The sequence below is a fragment of the Delphinapterus leucas genome, chromosome 11 (assembly GCF_059928025.1).
Source record: "Delphinapterus leucas isolate spDelLeu-1000000601 "Yukka" chromosome 11, BTC_Dleu_Yukka2, whole genome shotgun sequence".
Taxonomy (NCBI): domain Eukaryota; kingdom Metazoa; phylum Chordata; class Mammalia; order Artiodactyla; family Monodontidae; genus Delphinapterus; species Delphinapterus leucas.
In genome coordinates, this window is record NC_143139.1 from 8634324 (window position 1) to 8658810 (window position 24487).

A 24487-nucleotide genomic window follows, 5' to 3' on the forward strand; every position below is an offset into this window, starting at 1 on the left:
GCCTTGGTAACAACTTGTCAAGTACATAACGTAAATGAAAACTCAATCAAATTTCTTTGGGAACACAGATAAAGAAAAACTTTAGCTTGACCTAGATATAATATATGCATTGATTTTTTAAAAAAGGACAACACATGATCATTGTGATTTTACTTCAAAATGCAAGACTGGTTTAACATGTGAAAGAAATAAAGGTAATTTACTTCATAATCATTATACAGAGAAAACGTTTATCATTCCAACTGATGGAAAAATAATACAAATGTAACGTCAATTGATTATAAAATTTGTTTGAAAAATGAGAATATTATGGAATTGTTTTCATATGAGAAACTCATGATGAAAAAAACCGTAAGATGATGGTAACCAACAATCCACTCTCTGCCTCTAGAATAGGTTTCCCTCTTCTTGATATTTCATATAAATGGACTCACACAACATGCGATCTTTTACAAAGGTTGAAGGCCATGAAAATAATGTAGAGTAAAAAAAGCCAGACACAAAAGTAACGATATCTATACTTTTTGGTGTGCATATTATATTTCAATATAATTCACTTTAAAATTTATACAATCATAATATTATTTCCATTTCATAAAAGTTAAAGTTACTCAACAGCATCCAAACTCACGTTTTCTCAAGCTGATCCTTGCAATTATATGTATGTGGGAGCTCACAACTGTCTGCTTTAATGCCATCTGAATATAACAGAGCACAGTTACGTTTATCAGGTGATGAGTCTGTTATACTGTAATGGAAAAAAATGCACAATTCTGTTATAGCATATGAGGACAACTCATGAAACAACAGCATTTTCCATGTCACTGTAATAAAAGATATTTTGAAAATGGGTAATGATATTTTAATATAATTTTAGTAAGAGCTTGTTATTAGGGAAATGGGCTACCGAGTAGCCCATTCTTTAATAATTATATCAACATTTTATTAACTTTCAACATCTTCCTTCATATTTCTATAATTCAACTAAAACAAATGTTTTAATATTATTCTTAAAATTTTTATTTTAATCTTTTCCTCCTCTATACAGTATTATTTTTAAAAACTTACTGTAGTTTGTAAGTTGAACCATTTAGCCACTTCCAGGGATGATCACGGCCTTTACGAAAGACTGAAATCCATGACACAACTGATAGGGACATCAGGAATTTCTAGCCAAAAATAAAGAATTTTCACTTAAATAGTCGTTATGAAAGATTTTTATTAATTTTTCAAAGGCAAGTAGTGTGTTCTTTCATAGGATCCTTAGTTTTCTGAACAAAATGAGAGTGTTAAGAGTCTCATCTAACACTAAAAATATATTAAAGTTGAAAGTTTTAATATTGCCAAATACATTAACCAAGGTCTGTACTTTTGATGTAAAATTAACTCAAACAGTTATGCTTAGCAGTTTCACTGTTTTTCTTAGGTTAATAAGGAAAATTCTGATTCACGTAATTCAATTGTTACCCATGTTGTCAAAACTAACATAGCAAGGCTTTAAATAATACTTTAGATTCTGTGACATCCATTTCTCAGGATACTGTGACTATATCAATGGATTTCTCCTCTATGTTTCTCAGAGTTTCGGTTTTAGAAGGAAATTAAGGGAATGAAATTGAGAAAATTAGTGACACGAAAGCCAAAGATTTGGTTTCCTGGGGCTCACACCGTTCTTTGACTAGATCAACCCCCAATCACTCTGTTTCTGTGTTGCTGGAATCCAAGGGACCAGACAAGGAGTCAGAGACTCATTTCTCTCAGCTGCGCCCTGCTAAGTACAACTGTAAACAATGGAACTAATGAAAGACACAAGTCAAGGAGAACTCTGAAAGGTGGAAAGAGAAAGGTGAAATGGTTTGCGACCCTGGGGTTAAGGAACAACTATTAGGGGCATCCTATATCCGCCACCCAACCGAAGAAAGTGACCTAGGCCTGCTGCTTCCCAACACCCAGCCTAGCCATTCCTCCTTGGTGTTGAGGGGAATCCTGTGGGCAACACAAGGTGAGCCTTACAAGGTGATCCAGCAGGACACCTAATAACAAGAAGCAGCCAGAGTAAGTTCTTCTCCTCCCCCTCACCGAGAGATACCAGAGTTGGGGGGTAGGGGTGGAGGTGGGACCAGCAAAGGGGATCCCATGACTAAAAGTACTGAACCCAGGAAGCCTCTTTATATCTGAGGGCATAAGACTCCATCTGTACCCAGAGACACTGGATAGATTGGATTTTAAATGTTATATTTACATAATAAGCAGTGGAGATTTACAAACTACACATAAATGCAATAATATGGATGAACTGCAAAAATAGCATATGGGGGTGAGAGGAGACAGGAAGAAAAATGCATACTCTATGATTCCATGTATATGAAGTTCAAAAACAAGCAAAGAGGGGCTTCCCTGGTGGCACAGTGGTTGAGAGTCCGCCTGCCGATGCAGGGGACACGGGTTCGTGCCCCGGTCCGGGAAGATCCCACATGCCGCGGAGTGGCTGGGCCCGTGAGCCATGGCCGCTGAGCCTGAGCGTCCGGAGCCTGTGCTCCGCAACGGGAGAGGCCACAACAGTGAGAGGCCCGCGTACCACAAAACAAACAAACAAACAACCAAGCAAAGAGATTCTATAATATCAAAAGTTAGGACAGTGGGTATACAAGGAGGGTGGAGAAGTGATGAGAGAATACAGAGGAGTGGGGCTGCTGTGAAGTGGAAGCTTCTATTCCATGATCTGATATGCAATTACATGGTTCTATATATTTTGTGATCAATATGCAAAATCATGATATGTTTATTTTCCTTTATATACTGTAAAATTAAATAGCACAGCTTATTTTAGAAAATAATAGCATTTGTAGAAACATTTTTTTTATGAAAAGCAAGAACTGGAAATTATCAAACGTGTATTAATGGTATAAAAATATAAATAGAATATCATAAAGTTGTATTCTGTTGTTTAATGGAACATTAATAGGCCTTAAACTGCAAATATGTACAAAGCCACAAGTGAATCCTAGCAAATATAATATTGACTGAATCAAGCCTTTAACAAAGTGTTTGCAACATTTAGTATCTTACCATTTCTTCTTCATTATCTATATAAAGCAGAGTAGAGTTCTTAGTAGCACAGGCTGTCACACTCTCATTCCATGTTTTTTTTTCAAAATGAATATAATAGCAATTGTTGGAATATGTAAACCACTCTTTTGGACAATGACCAGAATGACATTCTGAAGAAAGATTGTGAATTATTATCTAAAAACAATTTGAATTAAAAAAAATGAAAACTAACTTACATATATGCATAGGTATAAATATATATGTGTGTATATATATAAAACACATCTATGCACCCTCAAGACTGGTGCATATAAAACAAACCACACTCATACATTCACAGAAGTGTCAATCTTTCACCCCGCAATTTATGTCTCCATATAAAGCAAACACACAGAAATAGCCACTCTTTACATGTCCTGAAAATCAAAAACTGAAACCTCTGTTTTAGAATAGCAAAATTATTTGTCTCTTATCATATTACAGAGGGAGGAAATTTGAGCCAGTGGCAACAGTGGGTATGGTGATCGTATTGTTGCATAGGGAGAAACACTCTCCTATAATCATTATTTATGAATATTTGTTGCCCGATTTTGTAATTTATGTTCAACCCCAAAATCTATTCTTATTTTCACTAGCCTAAGATAGAGACAAAATACAAACTGTATTTATATCAGAACTTTGAAAATCATTATGTACCTTTCTGGAGCCTTTTTATCGGAGAGGAGTTATTCTGCTCCTGTATTGCAGTAGCTACAAAATTAATCATTATAAAAGTTAATATTGATCTAAATAAATCATAATGACTGTAGTTTCTGAGTTGAAATTTGGTTTATTGCTTAGGATTAGAATAATCTGGAATAAAATTGATTTTACCAAGAAAAATTAAGTAATGAAGATTTGGTTGAAAAAATATTTCAAAAGCGTAAAGGAACAGATCACCATCTCTTATAGTATTTGTTTTAATCAATCTCAAGAATTAATTTGTATTTCTCAATAAGATCTTTCAATCTCCTAGAGCATGCTTTTGAGTTATGAAATCAGAATATACATATACATACTCTCTGTAATTATTGTGTTGTATACTTTTGACAAATTCAGAATCACCATTCCACATTTAGTCTAAGTGCATACATTTTAATGAGATGCCCATTCCATAATATTATGAAGTGTTTAGAGGCACTGACCATCATTAAAGTGTAAAGTTCCCTTACAATTTTTCAAAAATCTACTTACAGGGAGTAAAAACTACCATTGTTACCACACTGGACATCAAAACAAGGCAGATGATTCCCAGAACCCCAGCAATGAGCTTCTCTGGAGGTGATGGTAAATCTGCAGGGAAAGGAAAGGAAACACTGAGAAAAGAGTGATGGTGACAGTTGTTTAGAAAGTTTACAAACAAGAGAACCCACATAAACAGGGAGTTATATATATAAACTTGGACCCCAAGCCCATTTCTACCACTATAATCTTTCTCTCAGAATATACCATTGCAATTTCAGCATATATAACGCTTCATGAGTTGTTGATCAAAGACTACAAATTACAGCAATGCCAGAATAAAAGTAGTCCTCCAATTTCACATTAGAATACCATATCCAACTTTAAGTTCTGTTCCTCAAAATGAAAAATATGTGAAACTATCCCCTACTCTTTCTCCAACCTCTGTACTCCAACTGCATATCCTAGAACAGCTCCATCATGTGACTATTAAATGTTTTACCTTTGCAGTGGTAGTTCTTGTCATTCCCTCGAAGGTTCTGAGAAGCATTTTGAAGATTTAATTCTGCATAGGTTATTTCCTGCTCAGTTATTGAAATGGAACTTTTAGTGCCCTTAGGTTTTATTTGCTGCCTCTTTGAGTTCTTGGCTACCTTCAGTTCTGCATAGGTTACTCCTTGGTTATTCATCTCTGCAGCTGAATTATGTCAGACAGTGCTCTAAGTGTACTTAGGAATGTATGGTATATGTAAGATGAGATCCCTAGTACAGTAAAATGGGCGGGGTAGAGTCTAGTGCTCACTTCGCAGTAGAACAATCTTAAGGCCTGGTTCTAAATTCCTTAGAGTTTTAAACAAGTGTCTCATGGTAGAATACTTTTTTTTAAGTAATTCTACATTTGACAATATATTTTTGGTTGAAACAATGAAAAGCAATAAATTAGGGAGGAATAAAGAAGTTCATGACGAATAATGTCCTAGTCAGATTCCACAGAAATATTTTAACACCATTATAATGCTTGTATTAAAATTAAAATGTTTTATTAGAAAAGAGAGATTCACCTATATTTATGATAATTTTGAAATCCAGTAATGGTTAAAGATAGAGTATTTTAAAGATGGGGAAAGAGTAATGTTGGCATGTACAACAATCTCCTACACTAAATTACATTATTTGGCGACTTACATTTACTTATTAAAAGTGTTACCAAATGGTTGTTATTTTGAATGGTTGAGGAGCTCTGAGAAGACATTAAAAATTGAGGAAATACTTCATGTATTGGAAAATGTTACATGATACACTAAACGTATATATAACCTAGACAATATTGAAAATAAAACAACAGAAAAAGACTAAAAAATACTTAGTTTGTAAAAGTAATCGATAATTGACTTAATGGCTAAGATATGAACCCACAAAATAATAAACAAATATAAGTAATTTATGGAAGAACACTGTTAATTCAAACTTCCAGAAAGATCCTATAGGTGTCAAAGTTAGTAAAGGTCATTTTAGTTGTATAAGTGATGGTAATTACTTGTAAAAAAATCCAGATAACATAACTTAATAATTCAGTCAACAGATGCTGTAGTCAGAAAGACCTGGAAATAAATTATGGCTTTGAAACTTACAGGAGTGTGACTGTTAAAAAATTATTTAGTATCTAGTAACCTATCTTACTAATCTAAAATGGAAATAAGAATAGGTAATATACAATGCATGTAACACTGAGCACTCAACCTGACACTTATAAGTTCTCAACAAGTATCAGTTTTAATTATTATTTTAGTCACAATTTCTATGTTACTATTTCTAATTCATATCAGTTAGACCCTGTTAAGTAATTTATTAAGCAGTAGTGTCTTTAATTAGCATGGTACATTTTTTTGCAGTTTGTTCAATTTTTTAAAAAATTCTTCCATTACTTACAATTAAGTTTAAATTAGCATTTAGGAAGCTACCTCATCCTGATTTTTGTTATAAAATCAGGCTGCTTTTATTGAGTCTAAGTACACGTATGAGGAATTATGTTTGGCTTTTGTTATGCAATGAATTCCTTTCCAATAATCTATTTATAAAGGTTGAGCAAAATATATATTAACATACTATTATACAAAAAACCCACCTTCTACTGATTATAAAATCCCAAACTAATTGTTCCCTGTCATGATGTCTGTGGGTTTCACTTAATATTATATTGATTTACAAACCCAAATATGCAAGTGCATATGCAATTGACTAACTTCCTACAGACAATAAATTGAATACTTTGAGAAATCTTCCAACATATTTCATGTTTTATGGTTGCTTTTTACCCTGAATTATTTTTTAAAAACACCAATATTCTACTTTGATTTTGTTGTATATTAATTGTACCTCACTTGCATGACATTTAACATTTGTTATTTCCCACTAAGTGAGGTGGTCTAGTAGAGAGACAGGAGAGGAGGGACACATACCTTCTGTTGGCCAGAAAGTTGTGCATCCTTTAGTGGGGAGGTCAGGTTACTCTCATAAAAGAGGCCTGCTATAGCTGGGTGATAAAAGAGGAAATTTAAAAACATAAATCTAGGACAAGAATAAACAATGTCTGTGACCTCCACAGACTGCCCTGTGAAGGCTCAGAGTGAAACAAGAGTGGAAAAAGTTGATTTCTCATCAAAGTGTCACTTTAGGTTTGAACAGGAAATTCTCACACATAGGCTATTTTGAAGACAGTTTACCTCATCACAAACCTCCAGAAACTAGGAGACTTTGGGCTCCAGTTGAAAGGACAAATGGACCTCTAAGTGTGTCATTTAGATTTTCCATTTTCAAATGTCTCTGAGAAATTGTTTTCATATTCTACAAGATCTGAGGAGATGGCGGCTTAGCCACCCTGCAGTTATCTTATTTCCATCTCAATCATAAACACTGCAAACTTCAAATACCTCAAGTTTTACTTTTAAACTAGTCGCTAAATCTTGGCAGTACATACACTATTTCCTCATATCCATTATTATTCCATTTCTATTATCATGGAAGAAATTCTAAAAGCCATAATCCCATTTTCAACAAGTATTTAAGGATATCTGTCACTAATTATCCTGAGGAATTTCTACATTCTCAACCATACTCTACCTGGCACAAAGTCCATCATTTTCAAAATACCATCTCTATTTCTCTGCCCTAGTTCTTACATTCCATTTTATTCTTATTAAATAAATAATTTAATCTGCAGATTTCTTCTGATAAAAATAAATGCCCCTTGAAAGGATAAAACACAAACAATATTAAACTGTATCACCATGACATAGGTGGAAATATTAAATAACTACTCATTATATCATTCATGAATTCATCCTCCAATCATGACTAGTTGTCTATATTACACTAGGAATATATATATATATATATATATTTTTTGGCGGTACTTAGGCCTCTCACTGCTGTGGCCTCTCCCATTGTGGAGCACAGGCTCTGGACATGCAGGCTCAGCGGCCACGGCTCACGAACCTAGCCGCTCCGCAGCATGTGGGATCTTCCCGGACCGGGGCACGAACCCATGTCCCCTGCATCGGCAGGCGGACTCTCAACCACTGCACCACCAGGGAAGCCCTACACTAGGAATATTTGATGTAACGACATAAACCCAAGTCAAACTATGCAGTTCAAGAAAAGGTAATTTTTAAAAATATCACCTAACCAAACAATGGGAAGGGGAGGAAAAGAAGGCTTAAACCACAAGATAAATGGCACATGCAAATGAAAATGACAAGAAAGTATGGGTAGCAATATTCATATCAGACAAAATAGACTTTAAAACAAAGTTCATAACAAAAGACAAAGGACACTATATAATGATAAAAGGATCAATACAAGAAGAGGATATTACACTTGCTAACATGTATGCACCCAATATACTTAGGAGAATCTAAATACATAAAACAAACACTACAGACATAAAGAGAGAAATTGATGGGAATAAAATAATAGTAGGAGTCTTTAATACCCCACTGACATCACTGGACAGATCTTCTAGACATAAAAAGCAATAAGGCAAAGGAGATCATAAATGACACAACAGGACAGTTGGACTTAATTGATGTCTACAGGACGTTACATACAAAAAAACCATAATACACACTTTTTTAAGTGCACGTGGAACATTCTCAAGGATAGGCCCCATAGTAGGACACAAAACAAGCCTCAAGAAATGTAAGGGATAGAAATTATTTCAAACATCTCTTCTGACCACAACCATATGTAACTAGAAATCAACCACAGGAAAAAAATGAGAGAAAAAAATGATTACATGGAGACTAAACAACATGATACTAAAAATCAATGGGTCAGAATGAAATGAAAGAGAAAATCAGAAAATACCTGGAGACAAATGACAATGAAAAGACAACCTTACAAAATCTATGGGACACAGCAAAAGCAGTTCTAAAAGGGAAGTTCACAGCAATACAGGCCTTTCTCAAGAAAGAAAATCTCAAGTAAACAACCTAACCTACCACCTAAAAGAATTAGAAAAAGAGGAACAAACAAGACCCAAAGTCAGCAGAAGGAAGGAAATAACACACATCAGAGAGGAAATAAATAAAATAGAGATAAAGAACAATAGAAAGATCAATAAAGCCAAGAACTGTTTCTCTGAAAAGATAAACAAAATTGACATACCTCTAGCCAGGCTCACCAAGAAGAAAAGAGAGAGGAGCCAAATAAAAAAAAAAAAAAGAAAAGAAAAAGGAGGAACAACTGATACCAGAGAAATACAAAAAATCATAAGAAAATACTATGAACACTTATGTCAACAAATTGGACAACCTAGAAGAAATGGACAAGTTTTTAAAAATGGACAACCTGCCAAAACTGAGTCAAGAAGAAAGAGAAAATTTGAACAGAATGATCACTAGAAGTGAAATACAATCTGTAATTTTTTTAAAAACTCCCTGTAAACAAAAGTCCAGGTCTGGGTGGCTTCACTGGGGAATTTTACCAAATATACAAAGAACTTATACCAATCCTTCTCAAAGTATTCCAAAAGACTGAAGAGAGGGAACTCTCCCAAAGTCATTCTAGGAAGCCACCAACATCCTGATATCAAAATCAGACAAAGACATTACAAAAAAAGAAAAGTACAGGCCAATATCTTTGATGAATATGGATGCAAAAGCCCTCACAAAATATTAGTAAACTGAAGCAACAATACATAAAAAGGATCATATGCCGTGATCAAGTTAGATTCATTCCAGGGTTGCAAGAATGGTTCAACAAATACAAATCAATCAATGTGATATGCCACATAAACAAAAGAAAAAACAAACACTGATCATCTTGATAGATGCAGAAAAAGCATTTAATAAAATTCATGATAAAAACTTTCACCAAAGTGGGTATGGAGGGACTATACCTCAACATAATAAAAGCCATGTATGACAAACCCATAGTTAATATAATACTCAACAATGAAAAACTGAAAGCCTTCCAGCTAAAATCTGAAAGAAGACAAGGATGCCCATTCTCACCAGTTCTGTTCAACATAGTATCAGAAGTCCTAGCCATAGCAATCAGACAAGAAAAATAAATAAAAGGTATCCAAATTGGAAGGGAAGAGGCAAAATTGTCACTATATGCAGATGACATGATACTATGTATGTAGAAAACCCTAATGACTGCAACACAAAAACCACTAGAATAAACAAATTCAGCAAAGTAGCAAGATACAAAATTAATACACAGAAGTCTGTTGCATTTCTTTGCACTAACAATAAAATATCAGAAAGAGAATGTAAAAAAAAAAATCCTGTTTAAAATTGCATCCAGGGCTTCCCTGGTGGCGCAGTGGTTGAGAGTCCGCCTGCCAATGCAGGGGACACGGGTTCGTGCCCCGGTCCGGGAGGATCCCGCGTGCCGCGGAGCAGTTGGGCCTGTGAGCCATGGCCGCTGAGCCTGTGCGTCCAGAGCCTGTTGCTCTGCGGCGGGATAGGCCACAACAATGAGAGGCCCGCATACCGCAAAAAAAAAAAAAAAAAAAAATTGCATCCAAAAAAAAAAACCTAGAAATAAACCTAACCAAGGAGGTGAAAGACATATACACTGAGAAGAATAAAGCATTGGTAAAGGAAACTGAAGATTATTCAAAGAAATAGAAAGATATTTCATGCTCTTGAATTGGAGGAATTAATACTGTTAAAAGGGTCATACTACCCAAAGCAATCTACAGACTTAATGCAATCCCTATCAAATTACCCATGACATTTTCCACAAAACTATAATAAATAATCCTAAAATTCATATGGAACCAGAAGAGACCCAGAACTGCCAAAATAATCTTGAGGAAAAAGAACAAATCTGGAGGCAGAACCTTCTCAGACTTCATACAATACTACAAAGCTACAGTAATCAAAACAGTGTGATACTGGCACAAAAATAGTCATATGGATGAATGGAACAGAATAGAGAGCCCAGAAATAAACCCACACACCTATGGTCAATTAATCTTTGACAAAGGGGGCAAGAATATACAATGGAGCAAAGACAGTCTCTTCAGCGAGTGGTATTGGGAAAGCTGGAGAGCCACATGTAAATCAATGAAGTTAAAACACTCCCTCACACTATACACAAAAATAAACTCAAAATGGTTTAAAAACTTAAATATAAGACATGACACCATAAAACTCCTAGGAGAGAACAAAGGCAAAACATTCTTTGATATAAATCATAGCAATATTTACTTAGGTCAGTCTCCCAAGGCAAAAGAAATAAAAGCAAAAATAAACAAATGGGACCTAATGAAACTTAAAAGCTTTTGCACAGCAAAGGAAACCATAAACAAGACGAAAAGACAACCCTCAGAATGGGAGAACATATTTGCAAACGAAGCAACTGAGAAAGGGGTAATCTCCAAAACATACAAACAGCTCATGCAGCTCAATATCAAAAAAAACCAAACAACCCAATCAAAAAATGGGTGGAAGGCCTGAACAGACATTTCTCCAAAGAAGACAAACAGATGGCCAACAAACACATGAAAAGATGCTCAACATCACTAATTATTAGAGAAATGCAAATCAAAACTACAATGAGGTATCACCTCACACCTGTCAGAATGGCCATAATCAAAAAGTCTATAAATAACAAATGCTGGAGAGGGTGTGGAGAAAAGGGAACTCTCCTACACTACTGGTGGGAATGTAAATTGATGTAGCCACTATGGAGAATAGTATGGAGGTTCTTAAAAAAACTAAAAATAGAGTTACCATATGATTTAGCAATCCCACCCCTGGGCATATATCCAGAGAAAAACATTATTCGAAAAGACATATGAACCCAGTGTTCATAGCAGCACTATTTACAATAGCCAAGGCATGGAAGCAATCTAAGTGTTCATCAACAGATGAATGCATAAAGAAGATGTGGCACATATATACAATGGAATATTACTCAGCCATAAAAAGAAACGAAATTGAGTTATTTGTAGTGAGGTGGATGGACCTAGAGTCTGTCATACAGAGTGAAGTAAGTCAGAAAGAGAAAAACAAATACCGTATGCTAACACATATATATGGAATCTAAAAATTTAAAAAAAGGTCATGAAAAACCTAGGGGTAGGACGGGAATAAAGACGCAGACCTACTACAGAATGGACTTGAGGACACAGGTAGGGGGTAGGGTAAGCTGGGACGAAGTGAGAAAGTAGCACTGACATATATACACTACCAAATGTAAAACAGATAGCTAGTGGGAAGCAGCCGCATAGCACAGGGAGATCAGCTCGGTGCTTTATGACCACCTAGAGGGGTGGGATAGGGAGGGTGGGAGGGAGGGAGATACAAGAGGGAAGAGATATGGGGATATATGTATATGTATAGCTGATTCACTTTGTTATAAAGCAGAAACTAACACACCACTGTAAAGCAATTATACTCCAATAAAGATGTTAAAACAAACAAAGTTTGCTAACTTTATTTAATAAATTAATATTAATATGAGCTCTCATAGGGAGAACACTCACTCCCAAAGAATTTGTGGGTGGTGAATTTTCTTCACTTCGAATACATTTAAAAGTTGAAAATTTAACTAAAGTATTGTGAGTGCAGTAAAAAAAAAAAAAAACTTTAACAATAATTTATAAAATTTTATAAAGGCAACAGAATATTTTGTACTTCTTTAATTAATTAGGATTCAATCACAACATGTATTAGGAAAACAGCTGCTATATATTAAACACACAGACGTAAGTTTTCCCAGATGAACAGTTACAAGCATAAACATAATCTCCTTCAATATATGGACAACCATGGTTCTCCATTTGCAAGAATCTGTAAAAAAAATTGTAAAGCAAGGTGTGATATCCGCAAATGCCAATTTTATCTCAAGCTTAAAATTAGAAAGAACAAACAAAATGAGAAACAATAAAAGAACTAATCAAAACAAGAATTAAATCCTGAAGATTGACAGTCTTTAATTACAAAATATTAAGCTTAACACAAAATACTGAACAGTATCTAATCCTATCCTGTTTATTTAAGTAGAATTATAAGCCAATATGATAGAAGTTTATGGATTTATCAGCTTGCCTAAAACTATGCATAAATTTCTCCTAAGAGTCCAGTAAAGTTAAAGAAAGTAAAGGCCCTAAAGGTGATATTATTTAGAAAGAACTGGAAATTTTCCCCCAATTAAATCCCACAGACTGATCCTCAAAAACCGTAATGATTTCCTTTTTCTTGGTTGCTCTTTCTGTGCCCTACACACATAACGCACACACACATACATGCACATACACACGAATTGTCATATATTCTCAGAAAAGTTCAGTTATCAAAACACTATACTTTCAGGCTTTCAATTACTGTGGTGCCATCTTCCCTTAACCAGGATTTATTGGTTTCATTGATTTTGAGACCTATCCATCCTTTCATTTCAAGCATGGATAAAACTTCCGATTGGGAAAAGAAATCATAAACCAGAAATGTGTGCATATTATAATCCACTCCTTTCTGACTCAAATGTTATTGGTTAAAGTTCTCCCAAGGGCTTGCACACATCCACTTAGTATTAATAAGATTTTTTCTCAAGGTATCTCATTTGTTAATGTGGTTTTCTTCTAGCATTAAATGTTCAAAAAGTGGAGTTTCTCCCTAAGAAAATTGAGTCAAAGTAAGAAAATATCATACACTTTTGAGAACCTTCAGTTTTCCCAAATTATGGTGTCAATCACTAATGCTTTGAAACCAGATATAGTTACAGTATAACAAAAAAACCAGAAGTGTCTGCCCTACCAGCTCTTCCTTGATACCAATCTTTAGAAGGTGGGAATTCAGCTCTGCACAGGCAGCATGGCTCTCCGCCCAGGTTTTGGATTTATTGGAAAGATGATAAGAGCTATTTCCAAATCCAATCCAGTGGGTTGAACAAAGATCACAGGAACATTCTAGAAAATGTTAACATATTTAATGTGTACTCTGTACTGTGAATAACTACTACTAACACAATTACTATATCTTTGTGTTTGTTTTACAGATGGATATTAGATAGAAAGCAAAACAAGTATTTTCTGTAACATTTCTGGGCAAGTTTTACACAAACCATAGTTAACAATAATTAATATTTAGCTCATGTTTTGAATTTTTCTACTAAAAATTTGTTATAAAATTTTACCCACAAGGAAAATGCATTCCAAATAATATTATACAATTGTTTGATGTGATTAAAATTATATATGCAGGGCTTCCCTGGTGGCAGAGTGGTTGAGGGTCCGCCTGCCGATGCAGGGAACACGGGTTCGTGCCCCGGTCTGGGAAGATCCCACATGCCGCGGAGCGGCTGGGCCCGTGAGCCATGGCCGCTGAGCCTGCGCGTCCGGAGCCTGTGCTCCGCAACGGGAGAGGCCACGACAGTGAGAGGCCCGCGTACCGCCAAAAAATAAATAAATAAACAAAAATTATATATGCATATTGAGAAGGCTAAAAAATATATAATCATATGAACACAAAAAAACAATTAATGAACTATTGCACTTTTGTCAGAAATGTTTATTATTAATTATTTTAAATATATGGAATAAAATTCAGTAACTAATTTCATAAAAACTTATACTTCAACTGTTTAATAAACATATGCAATTTGCATATTTTAATAATCTTTTTTATAATCATCAAAAACATACAGTTAGGGAAGGGGATCAAGGCAGTGGAGTAGGAGAATGTGGAACTCATCTCCCCCCACAAACACATCAAAAATACATCTACATGTGGAACAGTTCTCATGGAAAGCTAACTGGAAGCTAGCAGAACTACACAACCAAAGTTGCAAGAAACCTATAACTGGGTAGGATGGGAAAAAAAGACATTGCCTCGGGACCTGCACCCCTGGGAGGGATCTGAAAAAAAAAAAAGGACTCTCAACCTGAGGAGCGAGCAGGGTGAGCCACAATCTAGGCATCCTAGTCCTGGGTTCTGCACAAAGGAGACAAGCCCTCTTGCCTGCTGGGAAAACTGCTGGGACAGACAGAAGGGTTGGAGAAGCCTACATGCTACTCATAAGGAGTGTGCACATGTTGGTTTGCCAACAGTCAGGTGGAGAGAGTCTTGCACTGGTGGCTGCCTCATCACCACACTTCTCAATCCGAAGGGGCAAACACCCCAGCCCTGCTCACTCCACACCACAGCTGGGGAGCAGATCCAGCACCTGGCAGGGCAATGACGGCCCCTGAACAGAGAGGAAGTCCCTCCTCACACCCTGCACGAGCATTTGATCCTCCAATGCCAATGACAGTCTCTGTCAAGGTGATCGTGGCTAGCACACCCTGAGGAAAGAAGTGGCTGGCAGCTCTCACACCAAAGACACTAAATACACACAGTCTCCACGGGAATGCTCCCACATAAAAACACGCCTTCAAGATCACAATAGACAACTGTTTCCCCTAAATTCATAGAGTCATAGAAATTTAAGTGAAATCTAAGGGCAGAGGAACTACTCCCAACCAAAAGAACAAGAGAAATCCCCTGAAAGAACAAAATAAAACAGAGCTCACCAGCCTACCAGACCCCAAGTTCAAGAAGGTGGTAATAAAAACGCTAACTGAATTAAGAAAGATTGTCAATAGAAATGCAGATCACTGTAACAAGGAACTAGAAACTACAAAGAAGAGCCAATCAAAAATAGATAACTCAATTACTGGATAAAAAGCAATCTCGGGGCTTCCCTGGTGGCACAGTGGTTGAGAGTCTGCCTGCCGATGCACGGGACATGGGTTCATGCCCCGGTCCAGGAAGATCCCACATGCCGCGGAGCAGCTGGGCCCGTGAGCCATGGCCACTGAGCCTGCGCGTCCGGAGCCTGTGCTCCACAACGGGAGAGGCCACAACAGTGAGAGGCCTGCGTACCGCAAAAAAAACAATCTCAAAGCAATGAATAGCCAACTAAATGACACAGAAGAATGAATAAGTGATCTAGAAGATAGAAAAATGGAAATCACCCAATCAGAACAGCAGACAGAAAGACAAGTAAAGAAAAACAAAAGCAACGTATGAGATCTATGGGATAATATAAAGCATGCCAACGTACACATAATAGGGGTTCCAGAAGGCGAAGAGAGAAAAAAGGGGATGAAAAGTGTATTTGAAGAAATTATGGCTGAAAACTTCCCAAATCTAAAGAAGGAAACAGATATACAGGTACAGGAAGCACAGAGGCGCCCAACTCTCAGCCATAAAAAGAAGGAAATCTTGCCATTTGCAACAAAACGGATGGACCTTGAGGGCATTATACTAAGTGAAATAAGTCAGACAAATACAGTATGATTTTACTTATATGGAATCTTAAAAAAAAGTCATAGAAACAGACAGATTTGTGGTTGCCAGAGGTGAGGTGTGGTGGTGAGGGAAGTAGGTGAAAATGGTCAAAATGTACAAACTTCCAGTTGTAAAATAAATAAATTCTGGGGAGGTAAAGTGTGGTGACTATAGGTAATAATACCATGTTGTATATTTGAAAGTTGATAAGAGAGTAGATCTTAAAAGTCCTCATCAGGACTTCCCTGGTGGCGCAGTGGTTAAGAATCCGCCTGCCAAAGCAGGGGACACGGGTTCGAGCCCTGGCCCGGGAAGATCCCACATGCCTCGGGAAGATCCCACATGCCTCGGAGCAACTAAGCCTGTGCGCCGCAACTACTGAACCTGCGCTCTAGAGCCCGTGCGCCACAACTACTGAAGCCCGAATGCCCACGCTCTGCAACAAGAAAAGCCACCACATTGAGAAGCCCACGCACCACAGCAAACAGTAGCCCCCGCTCGCTGCACCTAGAGAAAGCCTGCACGCAGCAACGAAAATCCAACACAGCCAAAAATAAATAAATAAAATTTAAAAATAAAGTAGTCCTCTTATTAAAAATAACAGTCCTCATCAAAAGAAAAAAAAATTATAACAATATATGGTGATGGATTTTAACTAGACTTATTTTGATGATCATTTCAGAATATATACAAATGTCAAATCATTATATTGTACCTCTTAAACTAATATAATGTTGCATGTCAATTATAGCTCAAAAAATTCTCTTTGAGGTAAATAGTAAAGAGTATAACAGAGAAGGCATATGTTTGCTTTTGCTCATCACAATTTCACCAACAGTGTATGAGTCTTCCTTTAATCTGCTCATTTTTCTAACTTTTTAAAATTTTCATATTTTAAAAAATCTAATCTTTGAAATTTGAAATAATGTACCATTATTTAAATACAATTTTTTCTAATTGCCCGTGAAAGTGAGCATCTTTTCATATATTAATTATACTTTAAATTTCTTCTTTAAGATTTTCTCTCATTCATATCTTTGCTTCCACCCTCAGCCTACAAATTGTTATTTTTTTCTCTTTTTCTTTCTTTCTCCCATTAATTATTCAACTGCATGGGTTCCTTTTGCAATCATTCAAAAGCAATTTAGTATGCAGAACAGAAACATACTTCTGAGCAATTTGCTGTGATATTTGCTGCTCATTATGAAATAATAACCAAAATCATAACATATTATTTTTTTACTTCAGTTTTTATTTTCCCACTGTTTACGCACCCTCAATGACCTGATTTTTTTCTCTCCCAAATAAAACTTTATTACTTTATCCCTTGCCTCAGGCTCTGTTTCTTAAAACATCCAGGAAAAGACTAAGTTTGTATTTGGTCCTTTTGTACTTTCCATATCAGTTTTTGTGTCTTTAATTCCACTTTTCAAGGCTTTACATATTTGAAAGACATCTAATTTTCATTCTGTATCTGATACTTCAATTACCTGGATGTATTAGCATCTAATTTCTTTGTTATCTCAGCTAAGTACTGTTATGACTTTTTCCCTATGCAATTTGGTATTTTAAATTAATTTTTATATATGACAATCATCTGGACCTGAGCTAGTGTCCTTTCCTTAGATGGATGATCTGCATGTACTTTCTCTGTGATGATTTGGGGTCCTACCAACCCAGGATCACACAGGGAATGTAACCTTAAATTCTAAGTGAGTCTGCCTAAGAAATTACAGAAAGTTCTGTATAGTCAACTAGAACTTGAGCTAATATAGAAAAAACTGTTTTAATATCCTCAAGCTTTACATAAGAAACTAATTTTTAACTCCTTTGCTCAAGCTAAGTGAAAGCCTCATTCTCTATCTCTGTTGTAGTGGTTCAATCCAGACTGTACAGTTATTAAAAATGGAAATAACCCCAGAGAGTGGTAACTTCAGAGTCAGAATACTTCTCTCGTTTCAAGCTTTCTCTCCATTTTTGGCCCTTGATGATTTCCGCTGTTTTATCAGAAACCTAGATGTAAAACTAAAATTTAAATTAAAAAAAATTGTATCCATCTAGACATCTGGATCTAATGAGGAGAAAAAGGGAAGCTGAGCTTCACTAATACATAAACTTAGATGCCTGAGCTGTTAAGCACCATCCCTTAGGTAGAAATTAGAGCAGCAACTCTGGTTCCCTGCCACCTGTCGACTGTAACCCTGAACCTCTTCCTTCCTACGAGAGAAGTAGAGCTTGAGTTGCATCTCTTGACTTTTAAAGCTAGAAATTCAACTAAAGTAGTAGTAAAGGAATAAGAAGTAAAAATAAAAAAGAAAGAGGACTATGGAAAGACTAGGAAAACATTAGTAGAAAACAAAGCTATGTGAGAATTTACCTCTGAGGAATAGGACTAAAGAGAGGAAGAAGAGTTAGCTTCATTGCTTTTAATTATGTCTTCCTGTGCTATTTTTAAATCCACTTGGTTGAGTTATAATTTACACACAATAAATTATACTGTTTTGAAGTACACACTTTGATGAGTTTTGATGAATGAATATACCTTTGTAACTTCCTCCCCATTTAAAATTTAGAATATTTCCATCACCTCAAAAGTTAACTCATGTCAATTCCCAACTAATGCCCCACACCTGCTTTACCCAAGCAGCCACAGATCTGATTTACATCACTGTAAATTATTTTTTACTTTTGTATGCAATTCGTATAAACACAATCCTTCAATATCAACTCATTTGCATCTTATGTCACTCAACATAATGTTTTTGAGTTTTATTCAGGTTGTGTGTATAGGGATTTCATTCTTTTTCATTGCTGACTTGTCCATCATATGACTAACCCACAATTTGTAATCCATTCATCTGGTGATTTACTTTTGGATTGCTTATAAATTTTAGTTTTTATAAATAAAGTGTCTATAAACATTTTTGCACATGTCTTATGTGGACATATCTCTTCATGTCTCTTTTTTAAATGTTTAAGAGTGAAATTGTTGGGGATTTGCACCAGTACAGTGTCCATGTCCTTGTTACTGTCAGTCCTTTCAAATTTTAACCATTTTGGATGGTTGTGTAGTGGTAACTCACTGGGGTCATAATTTGCATTTCCTTAATTATTTACTATTTGATTGCTTTTTATTTTCAGATTAGGTGAATTGAAGGAAAACAAAAACAGAAGCAATATGAACAGCTAATATTTGGCATTAAAATTTTTTTTCTGGGAGACATCAAGAAGTTTCGAAAAGCAATCACTAATGTAAATAAAAAATTAACAGCTGCTGGGTCTAGTCTCCTGTTTATTGCATCTATTGAGCTTTTTTCCCTTTTTATTCAAAGAATTTATTTTTAATAAGACTGTCAATTAGTTCTTTCCATATTTTTACTCCATTATTTTAATTTCCTTCCATTTTCTTTTTTTTTTTTATTTGCTTATAGGGAATATTCATCAGGAATACTCATGAGGAATGCCTTTAGTCTCAATGACGAAGGAGCCCTACACTTTTGGGTTTTGTGTGTGGAAGAGATATTTTTCTTGGCAAATGCATCCATGCTGAGAATCTTACACTGTTCAAGAAAAAAGCAAATATTTCTCTGAAAAGACGACAGAGGGGAACCATCCCGACTTCCTGAAAAAACAGACTCAATTAGGAAAGTTCTCTCTTTCCCTCTCCCCCTCTTCCCCCCACACTGTGCCCCACCCCTGCTGTTTTTTAAGTGCTTAATTTACTGATAAGGATTTGTATAAACCCGCGATAAGTGAAAAAAAGAGACTTGAAAACAAAAACAGCTTTCTATATTATGGCTATTGTATCTGGATGTATAAAAAAATTAATGTAAAATTTATACACTTATAATGTCATAAATGTTAGAGGAATAATATCCGTCAGAGAAAGCTAGAAAGAAAAAAGTGTTAATGAGACACAACTCCCTTGCTTTTCATTTGTTTTCTTTTTGCCTTTTTGACCCCCTTCACACATTTCTCTCGCCCCCCACCTTAATATAATTTAAATCCCATTTTTCTCCTAATAATAATCAAATTGCAAACAATAATTATCTTTTATACATAATACTTTGGGTCTTTTCACATTCTCTTATGTCTTCTTTCTTATTTTGCCCAATATTAATATTTCCTTGATAAAACATTGACCATACCATAAAACGGCATTTTTCTATCATGATTCACGAAGTTTTGTGGCTGTCAGGAAGACAAACCCTTTAGTTCCAATGATCAATATTAGAAGTGGATTGAGCAGAGAGAATACTCACCACCATTTTTAGAAGATAGTGTGGGAACAGGTGATCTTTTTCAGTTTCGTTCTTCTCTGCTAGAAAATACTGTGGTAAAAATTATGGTAGTAATTAGTTCTGTATAGGATAAAATAATTAAGACAACGTAAAAATCAGTCTTGAAAGCAAATCATTGAAGTGTATTATGTTACTGATTTTAATAAAAACAGATTATTTTCTTAATTACTTACAGTTTGCAAGCAAGGCACCCACTGTTGTCATCCAGACCACACACAAGATCCCTAGACTCCCAGTCACCATGCTGTAGATCGGTGGTGTAGCACTAAAGAAAACAGAAACAATGATGAAGTTTCATCATTTCCCAGAAGTAATCAAATGTAAAATTTAAGACCATTGTGTTTCACCCTTAGAGGGCAACCATTCATTTTCTAATTCTTGAATGAGTTCATCCTGAATAAAACTATTTCTCAGCCACATTGAGAACCCTAGTTCTTTGATACCCAAATTTCCTCCCTATTAGCTTCTTGTTGACTTCAGTTCTTTCTTATCAGAAATGGACATACATTTCATACGTACCTTTCTTGAGTCTTCCTCTACTCAAGCCTTATATATTGTTTTTCTCTATGATAGACTTTTCATCCCCATCATCTCTATTTGCAACCTTACCTACTGAGTCTTTCCCACCCATTTCCATCCTCTTCTGGAAGATCCAGCCTTTTAAATCTAATTTCATTATGGACGTTGTCCTCTGAAGTGATCAAGAGACAATTCAATGCCATATATGATCTGACTTTTACTGGATTAAACATTATTTTTCTTAATGGTGAGTAAGATGATTAACTACTTAGTCACTTAAGCTAGAAACCTTGTTATCTTATTCTACTCATTTCTCACCTTACCTCCAACTTTCAGTTAATCATGAAGTCATGTAAGCTCTACTGCCAAAATACTTTTTTTCTCTATAATCTGTCTTTCCCCTAACAAATTCTGTTAGTTCTTTGAAGCTAAGTGGTTATTGCTTCTTCATCTTTGTAGATACCCTAAGTCCAGAGCAGGCCCACAGAACAAATTCAGAAATAGTTGTGGGACTGAGTTATATTGAACTGAATTGAAGACTAATATCAAGAATTATTTTAAAATAATTTTTAAATAACACAAAAAAGTAATAGAATTTTCACAGTAGTTCTTACAAGTAATGCAATTCTGTAGGAATTTGAATCAATGCTATTTTAGAGGAAATGAACATAGTGAAGGACTATTTAAGAGACAAACAATTCCATGGTAATATCCTAAAATAATTAAGGAGAGTGTTGAAGATAGATAATTAGTGTAATGAGGCAATTTTATAATGGTTTTGAGAGAAGTAATCTTCTAAACCCAAGAATCAAGATCTAGCAAATAACAAAATATATATAATATTGTACCTTTTCTTTTTTTCCTAAACAACCGTTTTCTGTGCTGAAGGTGAGAGGGCCTTGGAAACTTCCGTTCCATGTAGTTTACTTGCGGTTCACTTGATTTGACACTTCTCTGGTTTGTCTTGGGTATTTTTTGCTTCTGTTGAGATTTGGAAAATTTTGGTTCTGTGTAGGTTACCTCTTGCTTGTTTACAATATCCTTGTTTTGCTCACTCTTAAACATTATTTTTTGGAAAGACTTAGATTGTTTCAGCTCAATCTTGATATCTTTCTGTGTCTCTCTTTAATATCTATGCAATAGAGAAATGTGAGGAAAAGAGTTACATGGTGATTGTATCAGCTCAGACAGCGAAAATTGCCTTCATTCTGATGTACAAGTAAACATTTAGGTATAACATTAAAAGGGTAAAAAAGGGAGGAAATGAGAGACTAAATCTCTCTCCCAACTTTGCAGTCCTTATTCAGAAGAATAATTTTATTCCCCTTTAATGAGATTATACATTTCATTTCCTCTTTGAATCAGGTTTTGAAAGGAGCAGATTAAGGAGCAGATATGTTTTTCCCTCTCAACATTCTCTGTATAATGAATCATGTTGACAATGTGTAGACTATGGTTAAAACACAACTACATTAACAAAGTGTTGATTATTTAAATTTAATATTAAAGTTTTTATTTCAAATCAGGTTGGCATAAAGTTTATTGTATCACTGAAATAACCCATTACTCAGTAGATTCTTTACTAATAGAGGAAAACCCCATCTCTTTCAAGAACTGGGTAGATTCTACATTTGTACAATAACCATGTATCTCTCAATCTGCCAGCCTAACGTCTTTTTTCTACTTAACTAGATCATGTTTACCTACAGGCACATACTCACACACAGAGGCAGACACACAGACCATCTAAATTAAAGAGACAAGGCCAATGAATCACCAAAAATAAACAAAAGAAATTAAAAGGCAATGTATAAAATTTTTAAAATTTATTCAACCTCATTAATAAAGAAAGCAAATGAAAAGAACAACTTTCACCTGTGAGAACACTAAATAACTGATACTTTTCTGAATTGGCAAATGACTGTGCGTATAAAATTGTCAATAGTTATTAAAACATAAAATATATAGGCTTTTTACCAGCAATTCTATTTTAAGTAATTTATCTTACAAAATATTTTTTAAATATTCAAAGTTGTGTAGCACCTGTTTTTGGTTTTATTTACTAAAAGCTAAATTGGAAAAACAAAAGAACAAAAAGTTGTCAAGAGAACGGTTCACAATTAAGGGAGTTGTTAAAGTTATGAGACATTTATACCCTAGTATACCATTGTTTAATATAACAAATATTATTTAAAATTTTTATTTATTTATTTATTTATGGCTGTGTTGGGTCTTTGTTTCTGTGCGTGGGCTTTCTCTAGTTGTGGCAAGGGGGGGCCACTCTTCACCGCGGTGTGCAGGCCTCTCACTATCGCAGCCTCTGTTGTGGAGCACAGGCTCCAGACGCACAGGCTCAGTAATTATAGCTCACGGGCCCAGATGCTCTGCGGCATGTGGGATCTTCCCAGACCAGGGCTCGAACACGTGTTCCCTGCATTGGCAGGCAGATTCTCAACCACTGTGCCACCAGGGAAGCCCAACAAATATTACTGATGTGTAAAGCAAAATAATAGATTTGTAACGTGCTATGTCTTTGGTGGTTACTTGTAGGTAGAGTTTTGGCAGGTTTGCACTGCTCTCAATTTTATTGAAAATTAAAGAACATATGTTAAAATCTATTTAAAGGTGAAAATTTGAGTATTTAAAAATATTGAATAACAAATAATTTTATACATAGGGCCTTTTCTATATTTATCCTTCTATAAATTTACTGAGTAAACTCAAAACAACTGGGATAAAGTTATTTTCAAATTAAGAATTTTTTACACTTCCTCAAATTGTTTTCTGAAAGTTTTGACCAATTCATTTAGCACCAGCAAAAATGATGTTTAAGAGGAACTGGCATTGAAAGAATGTTGCTGTTTAAATATTTAGAACAATTAGACTATTTTTTGTACCAGAAAAGGAAGAAAAATGACTATTGTTTTTGAAAATAAATAATTGAATAAGCTGATCTAGAAAATGTTAAAAGCGATAGAATCAGGTGGAATATTGGTTCAAATTGAAGCATTACATAGACTTAGATCTCTAATTTCACAACATATAATTGAACAAATTTCAGATAAACTAAAGTGTTAAATGTAAACCATGAGATGATAAAACTGATAAACGATTGAAAGAAAGTATAAGTAAATAGTTATAACTTTCTAGTCACACACAGACAAGAAAGAGAGTTAGGTTAAATTATAGAAACATCATTTTTCTTGCTAATGTAAAGATTTTTATCAATAATAATCACATTAAAAGACTTTTATTTCATCACTAACCAAAGAAATACAAACTACTATATTAATGATATACATTTTCACCTACAGAATCAGTAAATATTTATAAGCCAAATGCAACCACACAGAGTTGGACAAAGTGCAGGAAAACAGGCATTCATTTACACGGACTTTTGGTTAATCTAAATCTTTCCCTTCTGGAAAATAATTTGTCAGTATGTAAATATCAAAACCAAATAATAAAAACATCTACTGATCCAACATTTCAAAATAATGTGAAAATGATGGGTTATTTCAAAAAAGAGGCTAAATAGTTGGAAAATAAAACAACAGAAAAATTCCAAGACAAAGAAACAAAAAAGTTCAAGGGATAGCTGGGTTCATA

General features: G+C 35.1%; 3 protein-coding genes across 5 annotated transcripts in view; all 3 read right to left on the minus strand.

Annotated features, from left to right (window-relative positions):
- The window catches only part of LOC111176758 (NKG2-A/NKG2-B type II integral membrane protein-like), a 31053-nt gene extending 24343 nt beyond the window's left edge, over nucleotides 1–6710 (minus strand). For all 3 annotated transcript variants that reach the window (XR_002645141.2, XM_022577571.3, XM_022577566.3), the window contains exons 1-6: nucleotides 4775–6710; nucleotides 4285–4383; nucleotides 3748–3801; nucleotides 3070–3221; nucleotides 1069–1169; nucleotides 632–748 (exon numbers count right to left, since the gene is read on the minus strand). Coding sequence is in view for 2 of the 3 variants with exons in the window: in XM_022577571.3 (XP_022433279.1) it covers nucleotides 632–748; nucleotides 1069–1169; nucleotides 3070–3221; nucleotides 3748–3801; nucleotides 4285–4383; nucleotides 4775–4961 (710 nt within the window). In the remaining variant the exon portion in view is untranslated. The remainder of the gene's footprint in view (nucleotides 1–631; nucleotides 749–1068; nucleotides 1170–3069; nucleotides 3222–3747; nucleotides 3802–4284; nucleotides 4384–4774) is intronic.
- A 23-nt stretch (nucleotides 6711–6733) lies between these two features.
- Nucleotides 6734–21943, minus strand: LOC149747948 (killer cell lectin-like receptor subfamily I member 1). Its single transcript, XM_089920294.1, is given in 7 exon segments — nucleotides 6734–12581; nucleotides 13093–13206; nucleotides 13546–13696; nucleotides 20321–20389; nucleotides 20533–20598; nucleotides 20601–20624; nucleotides 21727–21943. Coding segments are annotated over 7 exon segments (747 nt in total). The 3' UTR covers nucleotides 6734–12475.
- LOC111176757 (uncharacterized) overlaps nucleotides 21905–24487 on the minus strand; it is a 36414-nt gene continuing 33831 nt past the window's right edge. The window contains exon 11 of the mRNA XM_089920288.1: nucleotides 21905–22010. Within this exon, the coding sequence (XP_089776414.1) occupies nucleotides 22004–22010 (7 nt within the window). The 3' untranslated portion in view covers nucleotides 21905–22003. The remainder of the gene's footprint in view (nucleotides 22011–24487) is intronic.